Source organism: Scophthalmus maximus, chromosome 9, assembly GCF_022379125.1.
Source record: "Scophthalmus maximus strain ysfricsl-2021 chromosome 9, ASM2237912v1, whole genome shotgun sequence".
NCBI lineage: Eukaryota > Metazoa > Chordata > Actinopteri > Pleuronectiformes > Scophthalmidae > Scophthalmus > Scophthalmus maximus.
In genome coordinates this window covers 13122116-13142385 of record NC_061523.1, presented here as the reverse complement: position 1 = coordinate 13142385, position 20270 = coordinate 13122116, and the positions used below count along the sequence as shown (strand labels likewise).

The following is a 20270-nucleotide window of genomic DNA, read 5'->3' as shown; positions in this document are numbered from 1 at the left end:
TACATGCTGACAGACACCCGGTAGGATTTTGATCTACAAGACATTCAGACAGGAAATTTTACTTTTTAGTTGAAGTTTCAACTCACCTTGTCTGTACTAGGTAAAGTCTGAGTCCTGGTAAACGTGTCTCCTCCGTTAATACTGATCAGTTCCGCATCTACAGGCGGAAACGGTCCGGGGAAAACCACTACGTCACTCTTGAGCGTGTCAGAGCTGAAGCAGACGTCATACTGCTGCGTAGCTTTAGAGTAAGACCAGCTCCCGTCAGGGTGGGTGGTGATCATTGGGGCGCTGTACCTGCTGAAACTGCCGTCTGTCCTGTGGCATTTGACAGCTATTAAACTGATGAGGCTCAGCAGGAAGACGACTGACACCGACACGATGGCGATCAGCAGATACAGGTTCAGATCAGAGAAGCTCTCCTCCTTTATGGGCACATGTCTGAACTGAGTCTGGATGTCAGCTGTGCTTTCGACCACCACCACGTCTATAGACACAGTAGCTGACAGGGAGGGTTCTCCGTTGTCAGACACCAACACCAGCAGGGGGTGAGTTTTCAGGTCATTGTCACTCATTCTCCTCTTAGTCCTGATCTCCCCGGTGCTGGTTCCGATCCGGAAGAGGTTGTTTCCTTTGGGCTCAGAGAGGTGATAAGAAAGCAGCGCGTTGTATCCAGAGTCTGCGTCCACAGCCCTGATCTTTGCCACAAAGTATCCCGCTTCAGCAGAATAGGGGATGTTCTCACTGTTAACGGAGCCGTGCTCAGAATATGGAGCGAGAACCGCGGGACTGTTGTCATTCTCATCCAGGATGAACACGTTCACAGTCACGTTGCTGCTGAGCGGAGGAACACCACAGTCTGTGGCCTGAACTTTGAACTGAAACGTTTTTAACTCCTCGTAGTTAAAAGACTGCAGACTGATTATATCTCCAGTCTCCGAGTTGATGTTTATAACAGAACTTATCGGGATATTTTTTGAATCAACATCAAATGAGTATGTTACTCTGGCGTTTTCATTCATATCAGGATCGACTGCAGTAATCGTGTAAATACGAGCTCCCACTTGACTGTTTTCTTTTACATAAATGTTAATGACGGGTTCAAGGAAACGAGGAGCGTTGTCATTAACATCAGAGACATGGACGGTGATAACGCTGCTGGTGGAGAGGGGCGGAGTCCCTTCATCAGTGGCCGTGATCGTGACATTGTAAGATGAACCTTCCTCTCTGTCCAATGGTCCATCTACTACTAAAGAGTAGTAATTTTTGTAATTTGACTTCAGCTTAAACGGCACCGAACCCACTAGTTTACAGTTAGTTTGACCGTTTTTTCCTCCATCTTTGTCAGTGACCGTCACTAAAGCTACGACGTTTCCTATGTCGGCATCTTCTTTCACGGGGTTCGTGAGTGACGTCACTACAATCTCTGGGGCGTTGTCATTCACGTCGACCACCTCCACCAGCAGCTTCCCGTTCGCCCTGCGCGGCGACGGACCTCTGTCTGTCGCCTGGACATGGATCTCATAAGCTGACTGTGCTTCGTGATCCAAATTGCCCTTAACCCTTATCTCGCCAGTGTCTTCATTGATAGAAAACACATCTGCAGGGTTGAAGTTTGCACGCTTGACAAAAGAGTAAATGACCCTCCCGTTGTCCCCCTCGTCTAAATCGGTGGCATTGAGGTGAATTACCAATGATCCAGTTGGAGCATTTTCATTCACACGCGCCTTGTAAAGCGTTTTGCTGAATGTCGGCGTGTTATCGTTGACGTCGAGGACATTCACATGGATTTGTACCGATCCACTTTTAGGAGGTTTGCCTCCGTCCACAGCGGTCAGCGTTAGTTTAACAGCGGCTTGTTTTTCTCGATCCAAAGCTTTTACCAGCACTAACTCCGCAGAGACACTTCGCTCTCCACTGCTCTGAACGTCTAAGGAGAAGTATTCATTTGGACTCAGCCTGTACGTTTTCACCGAATGGCTTCCTGTATCTGCATCAAGAGCCAGAGGAAGCAAGAAGTGTTCGCCCGTTGGCGACGATTCAGATATGTCAAGCATATGGGACTTCTCGTCAAACGTAGGCGCGTTGTCATTTAAATCAGCAACTGTCACCTCGATGCGGTGCAGGACCATGGGGTTGCTCAGTATGGCCTCTAAGTTAAGTGTGCATTTGATCGTGTTTGCACAAAGCTCCTCGCGGTCTATTCGCTCATTGACATAAATATCACCCGTTTTAACATTTGCCTCGAAATACTTCTTACTGTACCCAGACACGATATTCAGATTCCTCGTTTGCAGGTCGCGAACGTTGACATTTAAATCCTTGGCGAGATTCCCCACCACGGTTCCTTTGTCCACCTCCTCGGAAACGGAGTATGAAATCTGAGCAGCACACCGGCCAGATAAAAACAAGACGAACAGCCAACAGACGATGTCGTCACTCCTCCCGATGCCCATCGCTGCTTTCAAAGGCAGAGTCGCGATACAAATGATATTCATCCACAAAACGCCACGCGATCGGACAGCATTGTTAATCCCATCCACTCCACTCCTCTGCTTTTCATCGCTACCCTGTAACAAAGCAGTCGCGGCCAGTCTCCTCCTCCACACGGAGAGGAGGAGACTGAAAACGCCGAGCTCACAAAAAAAAAGATGTGGTCATGAGCGACCCCACGCGTCACAACGTGGATATGGAAATTGTTTCAAGTATTGAGCAGCACAACTTCTGATTCTTATTTTAAAACACTAGTTTAATATTGAACCATGAAGGAATTAAATTGATTAAGCACACTTCAAACACGTGTGGAATAGATCATGCCAAATAATCACAGATTACTGCTACAAAAGAGACAAATAACTATAAAAAGAAATTCTGAAACCAATGTAATACACAGCGATGATCATACTTCTTGTATTGAGGCTAAAACATGGACAATATTCTCCATATACATCAGTCAACGATACTGTAACAGTCTACTATTTGAAGCCTATTCTGGACCTAATAAAGTACATTTCAACAGTGTCCCTTCAAAAAACAATGAACAGCCTAAGCAACAATGATAGTTTAATACAACCCTGTCAAGTCAGAGTTTCTGGACTGTGAGCGGAAGAAGAACAAAGAGATGGCATCAGGTTTTCAGCACCATGGAAAGCGCCCTATACCAAACTGACTGCATGAATCAGATCTCTTAAACAGCTCTGTTGTCTCTTTAGATACAATTGTATCTCCACCTGTTGTATGTCAATGCAATTGGAGTTTGTGAATAGGAAATTCATCATTCTGCTAATTTCTGTGATTTCTATACATAAGAGCAGACAGAGTACTTGCTGACAGACACCAGGTTGGACTATGATTTACAAGACATTCAGACAGGACATTTTCCTTTTAGGTGAAGTTTCAACTCACCTTGTCTGTACTAGGTAAAGTCTGTGTCCTGGTAAAAGTGTCTCCTCCATTAATACTGATCAGCTCCGCATCTACAGGCGGAAACGGTCCGGGGAAAACCACTACGTCACTCTTGAGCGTGTCAGAGCTGAAGCAGACGTCATACTGCTGCGTAGCTTTAGAGTAAGACCAGCTCCCGTCAGGGTGGGTGGTGATCATTGGGGCGCTGTACCTGCTGAAACTGCCGTCTGTCCTGTGGCATTTGACAGCTATTAAACTGATGAGGCTCAGCAGGAAGACGACTGACACCGACACGATGGCGATCAGCAGATACAGGTTCAGATCAGAGAAGCTCTCCTCCTTTATGGGCACATGTCTGAACTGAGTCTGGATGTCAGCTGTGCTTTCGACCACCACCACGTCTATAGACACAGTAGCTGACAGGGAGGGTTCTCCGTTGTCAGACACCAACACCACCAGGGGGTGAGTTTTCAGGTCATTGTCACTCATTCTCCTCTTAGTCCTGATCTCCCCGGTGCTGGTTCCGATCCGGAAGAGGTTGTTTCCTTTGGGCTCAGAGAGGTGATAAGAAAGCAGCGCGTTGTATCCAGAGTCTGCGTCCACAGCCCTGATCTTTGCCACAAAGTATCCCGCTTCAGCAGAATAGGGGATGTTCTCACTGTTAACGGAGCTGTGCTCAGAATATGGAGCGAGAACCGCGGGACTGTTGTCATTCTCATCCAGGATGAACACGTTCACAGTCACGTTGCTGCTGAGCGGAGGAACACCAGAGTCTGTGGCCTGAACTTTAAACTGAAACGTTTTTAACTCCTCAAAGTTAAAGGCCTGCAAACTGACAATATCTCCAGTCTCTGAGTTGATGTTTACAACAGATGTTATAGGAATATTTTTTGGAGAACTCTCTAACAGCTTATAAGTCAGCTTTGCATTATCATCCATATCAGGATCGGAAGCGAATATTGAATATATAATTGATCCTGCTGGGGTGTTTTCTTTTATATAAACATTAATCACAGGCTCCATGAAACGAGGAGCGTTGTCGTTGACATCAGAAACATGAACAGTAATAACCTGGTTACTTGACAGAGGTGGATTTCCTTCATCTGTGGCTGTAATGGTGACGTTGTAAAGAGAAGTGTTTTCTCTGTCCAATGGTCCATCTACTACTAATGAATAGTCATTTTTGTAGTTGGACTTGAGTTTAAACGGAACAGACCCCTTGACCTGACAGTGAGCTACACCATTGTTTCCTCCATCTTTATCACTCACTGTGAGAAAAGCAACTATTGTCCCCAGTTCTGCATCTTCTTTTACTGGCGTCATCAGTGACGTCACTGATATCTCTGGGGCATTGTCATTCACATCAATTATCTCTATCAATAGTTTAGCCTGTGCACTACGTGGAACGGGGCCTTGATCCACTGCCTGAACTCTGACCTCATAAGCAGGCGTCTCTTCATAATTTAATGTTCCCTTCACAGTCACTTCTCCACTTTCTGAATTTAAATCAAAAATATTTGATGGATCAATATTACCTCGTTTGATCAAAGAGTACAGGATCTTACTGTTCATCCCCTCGTCTAGATCTGTTGCATTTAACTTAATAACATGTTCACCAGCATTGGAATTTTCTTTAACACGCACTTTGTAAAGAGATTTACTGAAAGTTGGTGTATTGTCATTAACATCTATTACATTAACAGTTAACTGCAAAGTTCCTGATCTCGGAGGTTTTCCTCCATCCACCGCCGTCAGAATGAGCTTGATCACCGACTGTTTCTCTCGATCTAAAGATTTCTGCAGCACTAACTCCGCAGACACATCGTGCTCTCCTCCGCTCTGCACATCGAGAGAGAAATGATCATTTTGACTCAGCTTGTAGTTCTTCACTGAGTTAATACCAATGTCTGCATCTACTGCTACCGGGAGAAGATATCGCTCTCCCGGTGACAGTGATTCTGAGATGTTAAGTGAATGCGTTAGTTCAATAAAAGAAGGCGAGTTATCATTTATATCAATAATATTGACTTCGATGCGGTGGACATGCATAGGGTTATTGAAAGCAGCTTGTACTTTGATGGGGCATGTCGCCACATTAGGACACAGCTCTTCTCTGTCTATTCTCTCGTTGACAAAGAGGTTTCCGGTCCGCAAATTCACGTCGAAATATTTCTTACTGTAACTCGACACAATACGCAGATCTCTGGTGTCTAGATCCGCAACGTTGATGTTTAAATCCTTTGCGATGTTCCCCACCACGGTGCCTTTGTTCGCCTCCTCGGAAATCGAGTAGGACAACTGCGAAGCAGACCGGTCACAGAGACAAAGCAGTGCAACGACACGAATCCAGGCGTATCCCCTTTGTCGTCGCACATACATCGTGGATGCAGAAAAAGAGTCGAACCCAAAAGCGGATGCATTCATATTTTAGATCCCTCCGTCATTAGCGGTGTTATTCTCTTCTAGCTCCGTCCCTTCTCGTCCGAACACGACCGTGTCTCATGAACTGTAGTGGCCGATGACGCTTTTATGTTCCCATTCACAGAGGAGGAGTTCTACAAACATTCATATCCATGGTCTCCAGCGACATCGTGTGGTGAATGTTAGATAGATAGTCATCAAAACGGAGTTTCTGAAATATGCAATATAAACACAATACACCCCTGCATGTTGATATTTACATTGGCCTAATCAAGATAATGTAATGTATAAAAACGTAAAAACGTAATACATTTTACTATTCACATGAGTCACTTTTAAAGTTGAATAAACAAACCGCCCATCCAAGCCAAAATGATTCACTACGAGTACAAAGGAGGACGGTGCTCACTCCTCACCTGGACGCTTTCGTTCAGTACCGCGGACAGCGCCGCCTCCTCGCATGGCTAAGACACTCAGGACATGTTTTCAGAACATGTTAAAATGGTTGTTTCATGGACAGAAAACCGAAAAGTTAACACTGCACATTCAGCCCCATGACAGGCGCTGCATTTAAGGTACGAATTGCTAGTTCGAGTTCAAATGGTGAGGTCTTTAAAAGGAGAGAGGACCTGCAGGTGAATGGCGCTGGAGAGCGCCATGATTTCAACGTATTCAGTTGGTTTCCATCGATATTGAAATAATGTGTTTCTTCATTGGGCCACTTTTTCGATTTAATAGAAACTACAAAGTTGGTTCTTTCAATGTTTTACGTATATTTGAGGCCAGTAATACACTTTAGGTGCGTGGTGCTTCAACGGAAATGCGCAATTTATTTAATTTATGCTCTCTTGCATAAAATGCTATTTCAAACGGTAGAAATCTCAGTCAGGGCAATCAAATGTCAGTTAACGTTAATCTAATCCCATATGAATTATTATAGCATTCACTGCAAAATATGACCTACCTTGTCTGTACTGGGTAAAGTCTGAGTCCTGGTAAAAGTGTCTCCTCCGTTAATACTGATCAGCTCCGCATCTACCGGCGGAAACGGTCCGGGGAAAACCACTACGTCACTCTTGAGCGTGTCAGAGCTGAAGCAGACGTCATACTGCTGCGTAGCTTTAGAGTAAGACCAGCTCCCGTCAGGGTGGGTGGTGATCATTGGGGCGCTGTACCTGCTGAAACTGCCGTCTGTCCTGTGGCATTTGACAGCTATTAAACTGATGAGGCTCAGCAGGAAGACGACTGACACCGACACGATGGCGATCAGCAGATACAGGTTCAGATCAGAGAAGCTCTCCTCCTTTATGGGCACATGTCTGAACTGAGTCTGGATGTCAGCTGTGCTTTCGACCACCACCACGTCTATAGACACAGTAGCTGACAGGGAGGGTTCTCCGTTGTCAGACACCAACACCACCAGGGGGTGAGTTTTCAGGTCATTGTCACTCATTCTCCTCTTAGTCCTGATCTCCCCGGTGCTGGTTCCGATCCGGAAGAGGTTGTTTCCTTTGGGCTCAGAGAGGTGATAAGAAAGCAGCGCGTTGTATCCAGAGTCTGCGTCCACAGCCCTGATCTTTGCCACAAAGTATCCCGCTTCAGCAGAATAGGGGATGTTCTCACTGTTAACGGAGCCGTGCTCAGAATATGGAGCGAGAACCGCGGGACTGTTGTCATTCTCATCCAGGATGAACACGTTCACAGTCACGTTGCTGCTGAGCGGAGGAACACCACAGTCTGTGGCCTGAACTTTGAACTGAAATGTTTTTAACTCCTCATAGTTAAAAGACTGCAAACTGACAATATCTCCAGTCTCTGAGTTGATGTTTACAACAGATGAAATCAGAATATTTTTTGGAGAACTGTCTAACAGCTTGTAAGTCAGCTTTGCATTATCATCCATATCAGGATCAGATGCATTTATCGTATAAATAATTGATCCTGCTGGACTGTTTTCTTTTATATAAACATTAATCACAGGCTCCATGAAACGAGGAGCGTTGTCGTTGACATCAGAAACATGAACAGTAATAACTCTGATACTTGACAGAGGTGGATTTCCTCCATCTGTGGCTATAATGGTGACGTTGTAAAGAGAAGTGTTTTCTCTGTCCAATGGTCCATCTACTACTAATGAATAGTCATTTTTGTAGTTGGACTTGAGTTTAAACGGAACAGACCCCTCGACCTGACAGTTAGCTACACCATTGTTTCCTCCATCTTTATCACTCACTGTGAGAAAAGCAACTATTGTCCCCAGTTCTGCATCTTCTTTTACTGGCGTCATCAGTGACGTCACTGATATCTCTGGGGCATTGTCATTCACATCAATTATCTCTATCAATAGTTTTGCATGTGCACTACGAGGAGAGGTGCCTTGATCCACTGCCTGAACTCTGACCTCATAAGCAGGCGTCTCTTCATAATTTAATGTTCCCTTCACAGTAATTTCTCCACTTTCTGAATTTAAATCAAAAATATTTGATGGATCAATATTACCTCGTTTGAGAAAAGAGTACAGGATCTTACTGTTCATGCCCTCGTCTAGATCTGTTGCATTTAACTTAATAACAAGTTCACCGGGAGCCGCATTTTCTTTGACACGCACTTTGTAAAGAGATTTACTGAAAGTAGGAATATTATCATTGACGTCTATTACATTAACAGTTAACTGCAAAGTTCCTGATCTCGGAGGTTTTCCTCCATCCACCGCCGTCAGAATGAGCTTGATCACCGACTGTTTCTCTCGGTCTAAAGATTTCTGCAGCACTAACTCCGCAGACACACCGTGCTCTCCTCCGCTCTGCACATCGAGAGAGAAATGATCATTTTGACTCAGTTTATACGTCTTCACTGAGTTGCTGCCTATGTCCGCATCTACTGCTATTGGGAGGAAATATCGCTCTCCCGTTAAGGAGGATTCAGAAACATTCAAAGTACATGTTTTTTCAATAAAAGCAGGGGAGTTGTCGTTTATATCTAAGACATTAATCTCCACGCGGTGTGCGGTCATGGGGTTGTTTAAAACAGCCTGTATCTTTAACGAGCATCTTTCCACATTGGGACACAGCTCTTCTCGGTCTATTCTCTCGTTGACAAAGAGGGTCCCGGTCCGTAAATTCACCTCGAAATATTTCTTACTGTAACTCGACACGATACGCAGATCTCTGGTTTCTAGATCCTGCACGTTGATGTTTAAATCCTTTGCGATGTTCCCCACCACGGAGCCTTTGTTCGCCTCCTCGGAAATCGAGTAGGACAACTGCGAAGCTGCCCGGTCACAGAGACAAAGAAACGCAACGATATGAATCCAGATGTGTTCACGTCCTCGTCGAATAAACATTGTCGATGTATCAAAAGAACTGAACGCAGTCGATCGTTTATCCTCAGTATATTTCCATCCAAACCGATAGTATTATGGAGACGCTCCTGCCCTTCTCGTCCCGGCACCTTCCGCGGGTGTACTGAAGGCTGATGACGATTCATTTTTTCCCATGCAGGGAGGAGGAGTTTTGGAATTACACACACACATTCATGTCTATGGTCTCCTGCGACCTCGTGTGGCGAATGATCGGTACGTAAATAAAAACCCAGCGTGTATCACGTAGCCAGATCCTTATAAACAGTATGAATGACATTAAAGATGAGGTTTACCTCTTAATATCTAGTGTGACAACCAGGAGTTGATGGAAAAGCAAAATATGTCAGTGGCTGAACAAGTAAGTAAAAATGATGTAAAAAAAATCCAGATGCAAAATTACTTTGAATTTATTCCCAGAATGTAACTGCCATACTTTTCCATATTTAGAATAACCACATACTGTCATCAGAGTGTTGCACTACGGACAACACATTTTCAGAAGAAATTGCATATCACATCTGAGTAATACCAGCTACACACACCTGAGGTCACAAGCTCAGCACCTCTGTGATCACTTTTTCAACTCGGGAAAAAGCAGCTTCAATCGTTCCAATCACGAATGAAATGCTTCCAACAGGAACAAAAGCAGCAGACTTTGCAAATAAAAGACACAAAGACATGGTTCACCACCACAGAGAGCACTATCAAAATACTGGCAATGAACAATTACAGTCCTCCCAATGTAACAACCGTTTACTGAAAAAATATTGAAAGTGTGCATCTAGGAAAAGACTGCTTAAAATGGAAAATACACTGAATAGATTCTGAAGTGGTTAAAAAATGTCACAGTTTCAGTTCAGCAAACAATCAACAATATATCGTAGCCTGAAAGTACAGTCCGACTATCATGAGAAGTTATGAATTTCTGCGTTAGTTATGATTGGCAGTCAGTGATAGTATTTTATGGCATTATTTGTGATGTTTACTTAAAGTTCAATGTTCATGTAATTTTAATATATATCATCAAAGAGATAAGCAGTCAGGGAATTGATGGATTTAGCATTGAGTATTACAAGCATCTAGCACAAATGACCTACCTTGTCTGAACTAGGTAAAGTCTGAGTCCTGGTAAAAGTGTCTCCTCCGTTAATACTGATCAGCTCCGCATCTACAGGCGGAAACGGTCCGGGGAAAACCACTACGTCACTCTTGAGCGTGTCAGAGCTGAAGCAGACGTCATACTGCTGCGTAGCTTTAGAGTAAGACCAGCTCCCGTCAGGGTGGGTGGTGATCATTGGGGCGCTGTACCTGCTGAAACTGCCGTCTGTCCTGTGGCATTTGACAGCTATTAAACTGATGAGGCTCAGCAGGAAGACGACTGACACCGACACAATGGCGATCAGCAGATACAGGTTCAGATCAGAGAAGCTCTCCTCCTTTATGGGCACATGTCTGAACTGAGTCTGGATGTCAGCTGTGCTTTCGACCACCACCACGTCTATAGACACAGTAGCTGACAGGGAGGGTTCTCCGTTGTCAGACACCAACACCAGCAGGGGGTGAGTTTTCAGGTCATTGTCACTCATTCTCCTCTTAGTCCTGATCTCCCCGGTGCTGGTTCCGATCCGGAAGAGGTTGTTTCCTTTGGGCTCAGAGAGGTGATAAGAAAGCAGCGCGTTGTATCCAGAGTCTGCGTCCACAGCCCTGATCTTTGCCACAAAGTATCCCGCTTCAGCAGAATAGGGGATGTTCTCACTGTTAACGGAGCCGTGCTCAGAATATGGAGCGAGAACCGCGGGACTGTTGTCATTCTCATCCAGGATGAACACGTTCACAGTCACGTTGCTGCTGAGCGGAGGAACACCAGAGTCTGTGGCCTGAACTTTGAACTGAAATGTTTTTAACTCTTCATAGTTAAAGGCCTGCAAACTGACAATATCTCCAGTCTCTGAGTTGATGTTTACAACAGATGAAATCAGAATATTTTTTGGAGAACTGTCTAACAGCTTGTAAGTCAACTTTGCATTATCATCCATATCAGGATCAGATGCATTTATCGTATATATAATTGATCCTCCTGGACTGTTTTCTTTTATATAAACATTAATCACAGGCCTCATGAAACGAGGAGCGTTGTCGTTGACATCAGAAACATGAACAGTAATAATTCTGATACTTGACAGAGGTGGATTTCCTTCATCTGTGGCTGTAATGGTGACGTTGTAAAGAGAAGTGTTTTCTCTGTCCAATGGTCCATCTACTACTAGTGAATAGTCATTTTTGTAGTTGGACTTGAGTTTAAACGGAACAGACCCCTCGACCTGACAGTTAGCTACACCATTGTTTCCTCCATCTTTATCACTCACTGTGAGAAAAGCAACTATTGTCCCCAGTTCTGCATCTTCTTTTACTGGCGTCATCAGTGACGTCACTGATATCTCTGGGGCATTGTCATTCACATCAATTATCTCTATCAATAGTTTAGCATGTGCACTACGAGGAGAGGTGCCTTGATCCACTGCTTGAACTCTGACCTCATAAGCAGGCGTCTCTTCATAATCTAATGTTCCCTTCACAGTCACTTCTCCACTTTCTGAATTCAAATCAAAAATATTTGATGGATCAATATTACCTCGTTTGATCAAAGAGTACAGGATCTTACTGTTCATGCCCTCGTCTAGATCTGATGCATTTAACTTAATAACAAGTTCACCGGGAGCCGCATTTTCTTTAACACGCACTTTGTAAAGAGATTTACTAAAAACCGGTGGATTATCATTGGCATCTAATACGTTTACATGTAATTGTATTGAACCCGATCTCGGAGGTTTTCCTCCATCTACCGCCGTCAGAATGAGCTTGATCACCGACTGTTTCTCTCGATCTAAAGATTTCTGCAGCACTAACTCCGCAGACACATCGTGCTCTCCTCCGCTCTGCACATCGAGAGAGAAATGATCATTTCGATTCAGCTTGTAGTTCTTCACTGAGTTGATACCAATGTCCGCATCTACTGCTACTGGGAGAAGATATCGCTCTCCCGCTGACAGTGATTCAGAGATGTTTAACCAATAAGTCTGTTCAATGAATTCTGGCGAATTATCATTTATATCGAGCACACTGACCTCTATGCGGTGTGCATTCATCGGATTGCTTAAAACCGCCTGTATTCTCAGGAAGCATTGTGCTGCGTGCGGACAAATCTCTTCTCTGTCTATTCTCTCGTCGACAAACAGATTTCCGGTTCGCAAATTCACGTCGAAATACTTCTTACTGTAACTCGACACAATTCGCAGATCCCTGTGTTCTAGATCGTGCACGTTCAAGTTCAGATCCTTTGCGATGTTCCCCACCACGGTGCCTTTGTTCGCCTCCTCGGAAATGGAGTAAGATAACTGCGAAGCAGACCGGTCACAGAGACAAAGCAAAGCGACCATATGAATCCAGGCGTACTCCTCGTTTCCCATGGTTGAACAGTGAACACCGAATCCCCGCTAATCATATATATCCAGTCTATGTATAAATCCTCCAAAAAAACACGAGCATCCAGCGGCGACAGCAGCCCCCCTCTCGACAGAACGATCCCGATCGCTCGCTCGTTGCCCAGTGACGGTGTTAGATTCCCCGTGCAGGGAGGAGTTCTTCCCACATAATCTAACAATTATACGTATGGTCTCCAGCGACATCTTGTGGTACAAAATAGACACGTCAACGAGAACGGCATACACATTTGCTTCGACGTATGAACATAAATTAAGGTTATTTGGTCGTATTATAATTCATATTACGTATAAATATATTTGATTTTTGACGTTTTCGAGTTCATTTTGGAAAATTTAGGGGGCAGCTCCAGGGTAGAATAAAGTACCAGTTATGCAGTGTGTCCAGAAAGAAATTAAAAATAAAGTGTTAGAGCATTTCAGAGAAGGTTAATTCTAACTTTAAAAGAAGTTCATTATTCGCCAACTAAATAGTCACATAAATAATTCTGTTATTGTCCAAAAGCATGCCAGTATTACCTGGCATTGATGTGATATCACACACATTTTCTCCTCCTTGCACTTCCTGCCCTGCAGCCCAGCAGAGAGCAGCAGTCAACAAATGAAGGCCTAGATAACCAGCAGAGATTTTGCTGCAGTAGGACAGAGAAAACCTACAGAGGGACAACACTATGGACTGTCTTTGACTCTTGGTTTGTGTGTGAAGGATGTGGATTATAAACTGTGGCACTTCTGTTATGGATAATTGTGCAATGATAGACCTTTTTTCCAGGTTTTTGTTTACCTGTTGCATACTTGTTGACGGCTTGCTAATTTAGTGTTAGATACATGTACATGGAGCTACTTTATTGTCAGAGTTGCTCATGGCAATCTGGCTTAATTTTAAATTAGATTGTTATTGTTATTGTTCTTATTGTGTTTCAGGGGACACTTGTCTCATTCAATTTCATGTTTCTGTTATGTGCCTTGTGTTTGATTGTAGACCACACACATACAGCAAGACAGTCCGACCAACCGTGTTAACCATAGCTCAAGAAACAAACAAACAAACACAAAACTTTCAACGTACCTCAAGACTGGAATAAATACTATTGGGTTCCAACTCATACCAGTTACCGAAGGTTACAATTCCTCACAGTTGTAACATTCATAAGAGTTTTTACTTTGAATGAAAATGTCTTAAGAGTAGAAACAATCGAAGAGCTCACGGATTCAAAAGGCTGCTATAGACTCAGATTTCAGCACCACGGAGAGCGCTGCACATTCAGGCTGTGAACTGTGTACTGATGTGCTGCTTTCAATGACTCTGTCAACTGCAGAGGTATCACTACAATAATTGTTTTTCAAGTCCAATTTACTTACATATGCACAAATTCACAAAATTCCCACAGGCCTACCTATAATCCGTTGTGACAGTGAGGTAAAAGCGCGTCCATTAAAACGTGGCATTCAAGTTCACCATATAAGTACACAAAGCAAGGGGCGTGCTGAAGACAAGGAACGTAGAAAGATGTCAGCACCACAGATAATCTAAAACTGGATCTTTATAGTCAGTGAGAATTAATTTATTGCAAGAGGTAATGTTGCTGCCATTGATTCTTAAACTGTATATTAAAATATGATTTCAATATGAATGCCAGTATTCTGGTTCACTTAAAGCAGCTAAGGATTTGAAAGACAAACAATGCACTGATTGAAAGTTTCCATTCTGTATGCCTCTTACCTTTTCTGAACTAGGTAAAGTCTGAGTCCTGGTAAACGTGTCTCCTCCGTTAATACTGATCAGCTCCGCATCTACAGGCGGAAACGGTCCGGGGAAAACCACTACGTCACTCTTGAGCGTGTCAGAGCTGAAGCAGACGTCATACTGCTGCGTAGCTTTAGAGTAAGACCAGCTCCCGTCAGGGTGGGTGGTGATCATTGGGGCGCTGTACCTGCTGAAACTGCCGTCTGTCCTGTGGCATTTGACAGCTATTAAACTGATGAGGCTCAGCAGGAAGACGACTGACACCGACACGATGGCGATCAGCAGATACAGGTTCAGATCAGAGAAGCTCTCCTCCTTTATGGGCACATGTCTGAACTGAGTCTGGATCTCAGCTGTGCTTTCGACCACCACCACGTCTATAGACACAGTAGCTGACAGGGAGGGTTCTCCGTTGTCAGACACCAACACCAGCAGGGGGTGAGTTTTCAGGTCATTGTCACTCATTCTCCTCTTAGTCCTGATCTCCCCGGTGCTGGTTCCGATCCGGAAGAGGTTGTTTCCTTTGGGCTCAGAGAGGTGATAAGAAAGCAGCGCGTTGTATCCAGAGTCTGCGTCCACAGCCCTGATCTTTGCCACAAAGTATCCCGCTTCAGCAGAATAGGGGATGTTCTCACTGTTAACGGGGCCGTGCTCAGAATATGGAGCGAGAACCGCGGGACTGTTGTCATTCTCATCCAGGATGAACACGTTCACAGTCACGTTGCTGCTGAGCGGAGGAACACCAGAGTCTGTGGCCTGAACTTTGAACTGAAACGTTTTTAACTCCTCGTAGTTAAAAGACTGCAGACTGATTATATCTCCTGTCTCTGAGTTGATGTTTACAACTGTGGAAATCGGAAAACCTTTTGGATTATTGTCCAATAACGAATATGTCGTTTTAGCATTTTCATTTTCGTCTGCATCATCTGCAGTTGTTTTTGCGATAATGTTTCCCACTTTACTATTCTCTTTCACGTAAATATTTACATTGGTTTCTGGGAAACTGGGTGCATTGTCATTGATATCTGAGATTAGCACCGTGATTACAGTAGTGGCTGTAAGAGGTGGACTTCCTGCATCAATAGCAGCAATGTTTACATTGTACACTGATACAATTTCTCTGTCAAGGACACCGTCAACTATCAATGAGTAATAGTTTTTGTAATTTGACCTTAATTTAAAGGGGACTGCATCTTTAACTTTACAAGTAGTGACACCATTTTGGCCTCCATCTTTGTCAGTCACAGTAACCAGTGCAACCACTGTTCCAAGTTCAGCACTTTCCTTTACCGGACTCATTAGTGAAGTTATAGATATTTCTGGTGCATTGTCGTTGACATCGACCACCTCCACCAGCACTTTAGAGTAACCACTGCGAGGGGAAGCGCCTTGGTCTGTTGCTCGTACTCGTAATTCATATGCATTATTTTCCTCATAATCCAAATGAGCCCTCACAACAATTTCACCGCTTTCGGGAGTGACAATGAATTTTTCCGGAGAGTCCACGTTTCCTCTTTTCATTAAATAATATCTGATGTCAGAATTTGACCCTTCGTCTAAATCGGTTGCATTTAGTTTGAGTATAGTTGTGCCGATGGGTAACATTTCGCCGACACTCACTTTGTAAAGGGACTTGGTAAATGAAGGCGTGTTGTCATTAACATCGATCACATTCACGTGGATCTGCACGGTGCCAGATCGTGCAGGTTTCCCTCCGTCTACAGCGGTTAGTGTTAGTGTCATCACGGGTTGCTCCTCTCGATCTAAAGCTTTCTGGAGCACTAACTCAGCGGACACGCCGTCTCCCCCGACACTCACTTCTATGGAGAAATGTTCGTTTGCACTTAATTTGTAGGTTTTCACAGAATTACTACCAGTGTCTGCATCTTGGGCCACTGGGAGGGGATACCTCTCTCCCGCGGAAGAAGACTCGGAGATATTAAACACGTGGATGTGCTCGAGAAATGACGGCGCATTATCGTTGATGTCAAGAATGCTGATCTCAATGCGATAAATATCCATCGGGTTGCTCAGAAGTCCCTCAATATTTAACGAACACTTCGGTGAATTCGGACAAAGCTCCTCGCGGTCTATCCTTTCGTTAACTAGCAAAGCCCCTGTTCTCAAATTAGTGTCGAAATATTTCTTACTGTATCCCGATACAATCCTAAATTCTCGTTCCTCCAGTTGCTGTGTGTGAATGTTTAAATCCTTTGCGAGATTCCCCACCACGGTGCCTTTGTCCACCTCCTCGGAAACGGAGTAGGAAATCTGAGCTGCAGACCAGTCACATACACAAAGAATAATGGCGCACAGCATCCACCCGGCTTCTCTGTATCGTTGACGACACATCCTTTTGTTTGGATGAAGAATCCAGGCAAAGAAAAGTTAATGATATAACCCCCAAAAAATGTACTATCCAAAATACAGCGAAGCTCTTCTAAGAACCGTCTTTCAAGGCGAAGCGATCCACTAACCCAGCCCCTATGAAACGTAAAGCCTTTTTCTTATTTCACCGACAGTGGAGGAGGAGTTTTGTGTCATCAGTGGACACCAGTGAATGCGTGGTCTGCAGCGACATCGTGTGTCCCTTTTACAGACCAACCTGGATTCTTTACTAACCACACATCGTTGGAGAAAACATCAGCATTCTATGATTTGATCGGATGCAAAAACGAAACGTGAGAGCAAACTGACTTGTGTGTGCATTTATATATTTAATTATACTATGACACAATTCATGAATGATGGCTAATGAGTGTTTGTGGCTTTTGTTGCTAAACATAAACATATACAGTAGTCATTTTTTTACTACCACAATATTAGAAATGGCGTTTAGTAAGTCAGGAGATTGTTTAAGAAAAAAAATGATTTTGTCCATTTGTGGCTTTGTGCTAACTATGTCATGTACACAAGTATACCAATTTTACAATGTGAAGACAGACGTAGAGCAATACCAGCTCCACGGAAAGCGTTTTTTCCCCGTCAGATAATGTAAAACTCTGGTCTTAGTTAAGTTTTCGCTGGATGATGAAGCGAATTACACTTGCACAACATTCAATTTGTTCTTGAATCAAATATTAAAAACATCTAGTGATAATTGCGCCGCATTGTTTTCCGCGTGTATGTTTACACACTGATTGATAGTGTTCACTATGTGTTTCTCTTACCTTGTCTGTGTTGGGTAAAGTCTGAGTCCTGGTAAAAGTGTCTCCTCCGTTAATACTGATCAGCTCCGCATCTACAGGCGGAAACGGTCCGGGGAAAACCACTACGTCACTCTTGAGCGTGTCAGAGCTGAAGCAGACGTCATACTGCTGCGTAGCTTTAGAGTAAGACCAGCTCCCGTCAGGGTGGGTGGTGATCATTGGGGCGCTGTACCTGCTGAAACTGCCGTCTGTCCTGTGGCATTTGACAGCTATTAAACTGATGAGGCTCAGCAGGAAGACGACTGACACCGACACGATGGCGATCAGCAGATACAGGTTCAGATCAGAGAAGCTCTCCTCCTTTATGGGCACATGTCTGAACTGAGTCTGGATGTCAGCTGTGCTTTCGACCACCACCACGTCTATAGACACAGTAGCTGACAGGGAGGGTTCTCCGTTGTCAGACACCAACACCAGCAGGGGGTGAGTTTTCAGGTCATTGTCACTCATTCTCCTCTTAGTCCTGATCTCCCCGGTGCTGGTTCCGATCCGGAAGAGGTTGTTTCCTTTGGGCTCAGAGAGGTGATAAGAAAGCAGCGCGTTGTATCCAGAGTCTGCGTCCACAGCCCTGATCTTTGCCACAAAGTATCCCGCTTCAGCAGAATAGGGGATGTTCTCACTGTTAACGGAGCCGTGCTCAGAATATGGAGCGAGAACCGCGGGACTGTTGTCATTCTCATCCAGGATGAACACGTTCACAGTCACGTTGCTGCTGAGCGGAGGAACACCAGAGTCTGTGGCCTGAACTTTGAACTGAAACGTTTTCATCTCCTCAAAGTTAAAGGCCTGCAGACTGATTATATCTCCAGTCTCTGAGTTGATGTTCACCATTGAAGCCATGTGTTTGGTCTTGGGAGAACTATTAATTAGGTGATAAGTTGATTTTGCGTTTTCATCTAGGTCAGAATCAAACGTCGTCAGTGCATACATCTTTGATCCAATGGGAGTATTCTCTTTCACGTAAACATTAATCTGAGGATTCACGAACCTCGGAGGATTGTCATTGACATCAGACACTTGAACAGTGATGATGCTTGTGCTCGACAGAGAGGGAGTTCCTTCATCTGCAGCTGTGATTGATACGTTATATTGGGAAACGCTCTCTCTGTCGAGAGGCCCGTCGACCAGCAACGAATAGTAGTTTTTATAGTTGGATTTTAATTTGAAGGGCAGAGAACCTGTTAACTTACAATTTGTCTCGCCGTTTCTGCCACCGTCCCTATCAGTGACCGTCACCATAGCAACTGCCGTGCCCATTTCAGCATCTTCTTTCACTGGACTCATGAGCGATGACACAGTGATTTCTGGAGCATTGTCGTTGACATCAATGACCTCGACTAAAACCTTGCAGTGCGCACTGCGTGGAGGAGTGCCTTCATCCCGCGCTTGAACACGAATCTCGTACGCTTGATTTTCCTCATAATCAATATCGCCCTTTACTGTTATTTCTCCAGTATTATCATCCAGGGCAAATGTATCATCTGGATTTAAACGCCCCCTCTCAGTGAAAGAGTATACAAGCTGACCATTAACGCCTTCATCTAAATCAGTCGCTGTCAGTGTTATTAACTTTGTGCCAATATTTGCATTTTCCACCACTTGGACCTTGTAGAGAGGTTTACTAAACACGGGTGAATTATCATTTACATCCAGAACATTAACTTTTATCTGTAAAGTGCCTGTTTTTGGAGGTTTTCCACCGTCTATCGCCGTCAGAGTGAGCTCAATAACATCCTGTGTTTCTCGATCTAAAGCTTTCTGCAGCACTAACTCTGCAGACACACTCTCGTCACCGATGCTCTGTATGTCCAAAGTGAAATAATCATTCAGATTTAATTTGTAAGTCTTCACTGAGTTATCCCCTACGTCTGCGTCATGAGCGATCGGCAGTGGATGCCTCTCTCCGATATATGAAGACTCATACATATCAATTGTGCGTATTTCTTCCAGAAAAGACGGTGCATTGTCATTTATGTCATTAACCGCAACTTCAATTCGATGGAGGCTGCGGGGGTTACTCAACACGGCCTCTAGATTTAAAGAGCACTTTACCGTATTAGGACAAAGCTCTTCTCGATCGATCCTCTCGCTAACGAGAAGCGCACCAGTTTCATGGTTCATGTCGAAATATTGCTTTTTATACCCCGAGGTGATCTGAAGACCCGTGGATTCCAGTCGCTGCACATTGAGATTTAAATCCCGAGCGAGATTCCCCACCGCCGTTCCTTTGTCCGCCTCCTCTGAGATCGTGTAGGAGATCTGAGCCACGGACCAGTCGCAGAGACAAAGCAGAGTGAAAAGCAAACCCCCGATGTTATCCCATTGTTCCCGAGCAGCCATCGCTGTTCAGACAAAAGCCACGGGTCCTGGATTCTGCCTTTTGGTCTGTCCACGAACAAAAAAAACCCGTTTATGTATCCATAGTGTCTTAGGTTCCTCTCTCTTCAGAGCTCCACTCGACTGTACGATATCTCCACAAAGCACTGCCGGATGGTGACGTTTTAGGGGTTCGGCATGAATGGAGGAGGAGTTTCTAAACACCGTACACACGATTATTGAGCGGTCTCTGGCGACATCTTGTGACTCTTTTATATATAGAAAGACTGCCCAAATATATATTTGTTATC

The 20270-nt window shown here is 44.3% G+C and overlaps 2 protein-coding genes across 16 annotated transcripts in view; one reads left to right on the top strand and one right to left on the bottom strand.

Annotated features, from left to right (window-relative positions):
* Nucleotides 1–20270, top strand: part of LOC118319180 (fibroblast growth factor 18) — a 209752-nt gene that overhangs the window by 8754 nt on the left and 180728 nt on the right. The window lies entirely within an intron of this gene.
* LOC118319165 (protocadherin alpha-C2-like) overlaps nt 1–20270 on the bottom strand; it is a 149752-nt gene that overhangs the window by 37595 nt on the left and 91887 nt on the right. The window contains exon 1 of one of the 15 annotated variants that reach the window (XM_047334190.1): nt 17605–20111. The exons of 9 other annotated variants lie outside the window; for them this stretch is intronic. In XM_047334190.1, coding sequence (XP_047190146.1) covers nt 17605–19983 — 2379 coding nt within the window. In that variant the 5' untranslated portion in view covers nt 19984–20111. Of the gene's footprint in view, nt 1–86; nt 2560–3405; nt 5907–6790; nt 9278–10284; nt 12818–14410; nt 16902–17604; nt 20112–20270 lie in introns of those variants that run through there. 5 more of the 15 variants (XM_047334192.1, XM_047334193.1, XM_047334191.1 and 2 more) reach the window with 5 other exon arrangements.